This window comes from Chaetodon auriga, chromosome 17 (genome assembly GCF_051107435.1).
Source record: "Chaetodon auriga isolate fChaAug3 chromosome 17, fChaAug3.hap1, whole genome shotgun sequence".
NCBI classification, from domain to species: Eukaryota; Metazoa; Chordata; class Actinopteri; order Chaetodontiformes; family Chaetodontidae; genus Chaetodon; species Chaetodon auriga.
The window spans coordinates 22374974-22382887 of NC_135090.1; the positions used below are offsets into that span (position 1 = coordinate 22374974).

The 7914-nt window shown below is 44.2% G+C and overlaps 1 protein-coding gene across 1 annotated transcript; it reads right to left on the minus strand.

Moving 5' to 3' along the window:
- il11b (interleukin 11b) lies at positions 1-6702 on the minus strand. The gene is made up of 5 exons (XM_076755350.1): positions 6652-6702; positions 1394-1560; positions 936-1031; positions 682-846; positions 1-214 (listed from the first exon to the last, which is right to left on the minus strand). The coding sequence occupies exons 1-5, from the start codon at positions 6656-6658 to the stop codon at positions 44-46; spliced, it is 606 nt and encodes a 201-aa protein (XP_076611465.1). The 5' UTR covers positions 6659-6702; the 3' UTR covers positions 1-43.
- Between the last annotated feature and the right edge of the window lie 1212 nt (positions 6703-7914).

A 7914-nucleotide genomic window follows, 5' to 3' on the forward strand; every position in this document is an offset into this window, starting at 1 on the left:
CAGTCATTCGAATGCTTCCCCTGTGCAGCATCAGCATCAGTTTTTAATGTTTAGGGCAGCTGGATTGTCTCTGGAGGAGCCGTAACACTCGTTTCGACCAATCACAAAAGGCTTGCAACCGCTCAGAGATCTCGACGGAGGACTGGACCACGTCAAAGGTGGTGGAGACGGTAGGGAAGGAGGGAGACGGCGACTGAGGAACCTCCTCGCCGATCTGGAGACAGAAGGGATGGACGAGGTTTAGACAACAAGGCGGCGGCAGGAAGTCTGATTAATTTCCCTTTAACTGAGTCGAATGGGAACTTCACATCTGGACTCAGGAAGCAGCGCTCACAGCTCAAACATGCTAAGTTTGAACTTTTAGCAACAAATCAGCGTTTTAACTTTGGCTTTCTTTATATTCTCCTTTCCAACGATGACCTTCATTCTTTTTAAACTCAGCTGGACCAAAGGACGCTGAGCTGCACCAGATGAGGTGAGATGCTGCTTAATTAACGTCAAACTTCAGTTTCAGCCTTCTCATCTTCAGCTCTCCTTTCAAGCATTTCTGTTTAATCTTTTCCACATATGATGATGATGATGATGAAGGGTTCATACTTTATATAATTTCAGTATCAGATTTCCTTTTTTATGCCGCTTTTCACTGATTCTTTGTACTAGAATGAAAGGAAGTCTTCTCACCTGGTGAAGAGATGCATTAAGGAGGTTGGAAAGCTGCGGGAGGCGAGTGCAGACGCCCTCAGCTGACCAGGGCAAGCCGGCGTTTTCTTTGGCTGTTTTCAACCAGTCAACGTGAAGTCTGAAGGACTGGACGTACACGTAGAGCTGAGAGAGGGACGCGTTCACCTGTGGAGACATTACAGGAGGTCAAACATACACGAACCCACTGTTCAAGTCGACATACTGCAGTAACAGAGTGTTTGAAGGAACTTTACCTTCAGAGAGTTGAAGTATCCAGCGTCCTGTTGTATGTGAGGAAGACTGCTGAGTGCATGTTCCACTCCGGAGAAGTTTAAGAGCTCATCGTCCGTCTGTTGGGACGAGAAGACAAAACTACATTTCAAAGATACAACTGGAGTCTCGAACACACAGGGACCACAAAAAAAAAACAAAACATGTAGTTTTCTCCTGTTTATCATCTGTCTGTCTCAAGCTTGTTTTTAAGGTATTTATATGGACTAAAATTCATATGCAGACAATGAAACATAAAATGTTACCAAACAGGTAATAAACGTCTATTTATTGCAAGAGTGAATGTTCAGTTTGGTCTGTTCCGTTACTTCTGTCTAACTGATGGGAAACGTTTGATGCAACGTCCAGAAAACTGCTCAGATTTAAGCTGAAAAGACAAAGGAAATGTGTGACTGAGGAAACGAGCTTGGTTTGCTCTTACCAAGTCGTGGAGCGTTTTGGATAAGGTCATCAGCCTCTCCACCTGAGGCACCATCGCTCCGAACATGCCACAGAGGGACGGACTGCTGGCGGGACGAGACGACGAGTGGGCGAACAGCTCGGCCAATAGCAGCAGGCGGATCAGACAGCGGGTGGAGTCATGAATGACTGGAGAGAGAAGATAAAAGGGCGTTTTTGTGTTTGCTCGTCTTCTCTGTAATTGAAGCGTTCTGCTGTCTGAACCTGAAGCTGCAGCATGTTGAGCTCTCAGGGCCACCGTAGTTCTAAGCTTCTGGTAACCCGTCTGTAACCTGTCCTCTTATAACCTCGTGCACATCATTTCAAAGAGTGTGATGAAGCCTCAGCTGAGTCTACAGCTGCACTCGGTAGCAGGTGGCTGCCGGCCGGCCTTCACGTCGACTCTGCAGCAGCTCCCACTGTTCTCCCTCCCACTGACCCCGACCTGCTGTGTGTGAATCAGTAAGAAAACCACAGAGCTGCATGGACACACATTTTTCAGCGTGCACATGTCGTCCAGCAGTAACCCAGAGGCAGCTGTGCTCTGCTTTTATAAATGCTTCAGTGTGCAAGTGAGGAAATAATAAACCGTTTATGTGAGTGATTAATGAGAAGCAAAGCAAGCAAAACAAGATCAAACCACGACAACGATTAACACCGCGGAGGAGGAGATTCAAAGGTTCAGGCTGTAAACCCTGATAAAAATGCCTTTTATTCTGCACCTCTGTCTGTCACTGCAGCATCAGATAGAAGCTGCATCCTGTTATCCAGACATGAGCAGTCGTTCAAAGAATCAGATTAGCAGCCGACCAGGCTTGACATGAAAGGTCTGTGGTGTGAATGAGGGCTCAGAGACCGAAATAGGTCAGACGCTTGTTTACTGTGAGCATATCAGCGGCTGAGTGTGTGTGAATGTGATGGGAGGAAACAGATTTCTGCAGACTGAAAATTTCTTTTGTTTCATGGAGGCGTGTAAGACTAACAGGTCAGTTGCAACATAATCTATTATCTTCTGTTGGTGCAGATATCCTTCATGTATCAACTTGTTTTGGTTGGCAACTCGTGTTTGTTTTCCTGATAACAGACAAACCGCGGTCCTTTATTATCGTCTCAGCAGAAAAAAGCTGAGTGTTTGCTGCTTGTTTAAACAGCTCAGCATCAAATATGGAAGTCATGTTCTTACTGAGGAGGTCCAGAGTGGATGGATGTACGACTGATCAAACTGTGTGTTGTAAACGTCCGTTACAGGTTCCTTTACTTGCATTATTATTATTATGACAATTATTAATAAAGTGGGGAAATTAACTTAAATCTGAGGTTGCAAGCTTTTGTCTCAGATTTTACTTCATTCCTGCATCAACAAGGTGACGAAAACTTCATTTTCTAACCTTAAAACACAGCTACAGTATAATGAATGCTGACTGTAAGCACTAAAGAGAAGCACTGAGCTCATACAAAACTCTGCAGAAGTGACCAGAACCAGGCAGAGAGAGCCCTCCTGCTAGTCTACAAGGCCTTTAATGGGCTAGCATAAAGCTAACCGCTAACTCCCCTGTTCACTACCTCGACCATGTGCTGCTGGTTTATTGGAGACTGCCTGAAAGGTGCTCCAACTCCTCGTGTTGTATAAAAGCAGGGAAAGAGTCGTGACAGTCGTCTCTTTGTCTTTTAATCCAGAACTCTTTCAACCTCTGCGGTTTGCTTTGTGTTGATCTCTTGGGCTTTCTGAACCAATCATCGTCTCCGTTCAAGGAAATAAAACTTGAATCAACATTATTTCACGTCTGTAAGCACCCATCACCCAGGCCAACAAAGAAGAGAACTGTGTGCTGGTGTGAGGTCACCGTGAAGGAATGGGAGGTATGCTGTGGGTTTTTTTTTTTTCCCAGCCTGCTCTGGGCCTCCTGTTGGAGAAGGAGAGGGGAGCTGGCAGAGCGCCGTGAGTCAGATCGATTTGCGTGGTGACATCACAGCAGGCGCCTCCGGCTGCGATCTTTGCAGAGAAAACATCCACTTCACTGAGAGCGCCTCACACTTAAACACTTTTACTGTCGTCCACACACTCACGGCGATAATTACTTTGGTTTATTTTGTAAAGGTCAAAGGTCACTGAGCGGAAAGTCCGGCCCGCCTTAGAAGTTTTCTTGTAGTTTTTATCTGTTTTTGACTTTATGAGCTAAAAACTATTCGTTCAGTAACAGAAAGCATTTAATGAATGAGTCAAGTCTTTATTTTACGTCATAATCCTTCATTGTCCAATCGTACCTCCTCTTTGTGCTTATAGATATATGATTTTATGCTTTTTAAATATGTATTAAAGATTTTTAATTATACTTTAAAAACAACTTTGAAAGAAAGTTTAGAATTGTTGTGATTTGATTATCTGTTAGTTATTATTTGATCAGTTATTCACGTGTCAGAAACATGTCACAGTTGTGCAGATTGTATTAAAAAGCTCAGACATGGCAGCAGCCTGGGTTCACATCCGACCTGCAGCTCGTCCCCCCTCGTCCCTCTTTGTCAGATCAAGGAAAGCCAAAAAAGTCCACATACACTGCTTCTTTACATCTTTTCATGAATAAGTCAGTACGGCCTTCCTCAAATGAACAGCGGCAGAATCACGACCAGGAAAATGAAGCAGAGCTTTGACCTCGTTTGTTGTGACCTTTCAACAAAGACAGCTGTCTGAAGAAGCAACCTGCGATGGAGGAAAGCTCTTTCCAAGTAATCTGGATCGAGTGAAGTGAAGGCGGACTCCGCCACTGACAATGAATCCCGATAAGCAGAGACGTAAAGACAGGATCTAAATATGTTGACTGGCTGCTGCGGAAAAAACGCTGACTGTGAGTAAAATAAAAAATGGAAATATGAAGGATTATGACTTTAACATCTTTGCACAGGCTGCGTTTTGGTGCCTCGCAGTCGAGCACACAGCAGAAAAATCCTCTTAAAAGACAAAATATCATATCGTGCAGTCCATCTGTGAGTCAGACATTCACTTCCTCCAGTTTGTTTGACAGCATTCCCACAGCAGGCAGCTGTGATGAGCTCAGGTCAGCTGATGTCAGGTAACATCTGGAAGTGAGACCTTTCGCTTCTCCTGAATTCTGCCTGACAACATGAAAAGCTGTGGTTTAACTGCAGCCCTGAGATGATTCCTGTAAGCACTGTTTAAACACTGAGTCCCATTAGAGCCCTAAATGACAGCAAACAGATGTTCACTCAGCTTTCTGCCAATACACCCCATTAAATATCAGCTGTTGCACAACAGTTCATCTACATCCAATAAGAAGCTTCATGAGTTCTCAGTCAGCCAAAGACACAAACAGGAAAAAAAAAAAAATCTTAAGGCTATTGGAAAATTACAGAAGGAGACATCAGCAGAACTCCTCTGTCATGCTAGAAAAACATCCCCCGGCAGTGTTGTGTGCAGTCATGTATTTGGCAGCGTAAACAGCTGTGACAGCATTACAACTCAGAGCAGAAGTGCTTCAGAGGCAGAGTGGACTGACCGTCTTTGATGCGTTCAGCGGCTCGTTTTCGTCAGCACGAACTCCCTCGCTCACTCACGAAACGTTGACGCACGCACGCACGCAGCCTCTCGCTCACTTCCACAGTTTCCGCTCAGAAACGCTGGAGTTTCCTGTGCTCTCTGACACAGTGAATGCCTCGTGTCTTCAGCCAGAACTCTTACTTTCAACGACTCGCAGTGAACTCCTGACCTGGGCAGCGTCTGGCAGGAAGTGCCCTGCACATGGCCTGTCAGCTTCCTCCAAAGCCAGCAAGTTCACCAAGAAACTGTTAACTGCCAAGGAACCGGCAAACCACCTCCATCACACGCTTTCAAAGTGAAGGAATCATTTCCTCCACATGGCAGCTGAGACAACACTTAATCAATAATTATCAATAATTCATGATAAATATGTCTTTGTTTCTGCTTTTTCCACTTTTTTTTTTTTGCCTGGCAACAACAAGAGAGAAGACATGTGTGAACCGTCAAACCGTCGTCGTGTTTTGGCTTGTCGGCACATGCAGTGATTATACTGTACATGTGATTTCATGCACTTTTAAATTACATTACTGTCACACAGAAACGCAGGAAGCTGCCTGCACCGCCATTAAAACGATGACGACTGACAGTGATGATTTTTTTTTTTTTTTGCTGAAGTTCAGCTGTTGGCCACTGGGCCACACTGACATCCGTCATCCATCTGCATACAGTGAGTGTGCAGATTACATTACAGTAAGTGCTCCGATGATGTGCAATGATGACATCACCGTCTGCCCACCTGACTCATGCTTCAGCTCTCAGACACACACACTTTTTTAACGGCCTCTGGTTTTTGCTACTAGTCACCAGATTGTAAGTTAGTAAGTAATTAGTAATCAACTAGTTGTCTGTGACCTGATAGGAGTCAGGTCACAGCTCCGTAAAAACACCTGTGGGGGTGACATCACCAGGCACACATTCACCCTTCAGGAAATAGCCAGAGCCCGCTTTCACTGCCCAGTCACCACAGCTGGTTCCAGCTTCACTTTCATTCATAAAACCCTGTTTACATACTCAAACATCCATCACTGCCAAAGCTCTGATTGGTCTGGATCAGCATTTACGACTCCTAAAGACTCACAGGAGACAAAAATATTCTAAAGTCTGATCCTGGCGTGACACGACTTGAATTCACCCATATTTGGATGATTATATACTTCTAATATTAACAAGAAAAAAAAATACGAATATTCAAGCAAAGAAGTTTTACTACAATAAGTCTGATGCTGCTGGACACAATCGTGTTGCTGACTGATTCAAACTACTCGGGGAAACCCCTAACACACACACACACACACACACACACACACACACACACACACACACAGACACACACACAGGATCAGCCAATCACAGCCCACCCTGACGGCAAACAAACCGTCAGATTCAAAAGAAACAGTCACATTAAAACACTTTCAACACTTTCTCAGCTCACACAGACGTCATGCAGCGCCTCGTTCATTCATTCATTCATTCATTCATTCATTCATTCATTCATTCATTCATTCACTCACTCACTCATTCACTCACTCATTGACTCTCTCCAGCTCACTCAGGCTAAAAGTAAAAGTAACACGACCACGTGCAGTCGAGCCCCCCCCCCCTCCACACACACACACACACACACACACACACACACACACACACACACACACTCATCTTCACTCGCTCTCCGCAGTGGACAAACTTACATTTCATCTTTGTGCTGCCGCTGAAGTAAACAAACCTCTCTCTGCGTCCAGTGTGTGTACCGTACGTGTGTGTTTGTGTGTGTGTGGACAAAATGTAAAAGTTCCCTTTTATAGCATTGAGTATGACACATCACCTGAGTCATCAGCCATCGTCGCCATTCAAGCGTCAACGCCCACGCTGGACACCCCCCCACCACACACACACACACACACACACACACACACACACTCTAACCCCCCTGATCTGACAGAGCTTCAAATTTCTTTGCTTGTTGAGGTGATTGAAAATGCAGCAAAAGATAAAAAATATGAGACAGAACAATCAGAAAACACCAAATTGAGCAACTCTCCGCCTCCTCCTCCTCCTCTCTGAGGCTTCATGGCATCACCTCACTTTCTCCTTTTACTTCACCAAATTTTGGGTTCACTTTAATAATTTAGTTTTCTGTCTCGTATTTGCACAGAAAACAAAGACGAGCGCAGAAAAGGTGAATAAAATGAAGCCTCCACAAGGAGAAAAGTGACAAAAAGTGAATTTTTTGGAAACATTGTTTCTTCTTCTGTATTTATTTTTCAGATAATCATGAAACCAGAAGGAATAAAGGAAGAAGTCAAGCGTGCAAATGAACTGAAGACATCCCAGCAGCTCAGTCTATTAATAATAAATGCAGGAAAGATGATAAAGTGGAGTAAACAAAGTGCTGCTACAGCGCCCAGTGTGGCTTCCTGCAGGTTATCAATTAATGAATCAACCTCAAAAAACAGAAACTAAAACTCAAAAAGAGGGAAATTCAGTGGTTTAATAACATTTCACTCACTTCCCTTTCGCTCACTCTGTGTTTGCTTTTGTGGAATTTCTCCAGTTTGGTCAAATAGCGGTTTTCAAATTTTAGAGCTTCCTGTCCTGATGAGACGCTTTCCAAAGAGAGAGGAAGAAGCGTCATCGAGAGATTTGACCCTTGTTTGCTGGAAATTGAGGTGTTGCTGTGAAATTCTGCCGAGTTTCAGGTTTTACTCTTCAAAGGATTTTTGGGTGATGCAACTTCAGGGTCACATCAGTTCCTCAGTGAAAGTCATCTCCGTAGCAGCAGCGAAACTTTCAACTTCAGTCATGAATGATTTCAGTCTGATTAAAATAAAGATCTGCAGCTCGGCTTTACGGAGCTTTACACTGAGTTTCAGCTCATTTTTTAACCGTCAGGTCACAAGTTCACTGTTTCAGTTGCTTCTCTGCGCTCTCATCGCGTTGTTTTCAGACACCAA

Coding starts and splice junctions, on each gene's coding strand:
- il11b (XM_076755350.1), bottom strand. Junction 847..935: donor GATACTTCAACTCTCTGAAG/GTAAAGTTCCTT, acceptor ATGTCTCCACAG/GTGAACGCGTCCCTCTCTCA. Junction 215..681: donor TTAATGCATCTCTTCACCAG/GTGAGAAGACTT, acceptor TTCTGTCTCCAG/ATCGGCGAGGAGGTTCCTCA.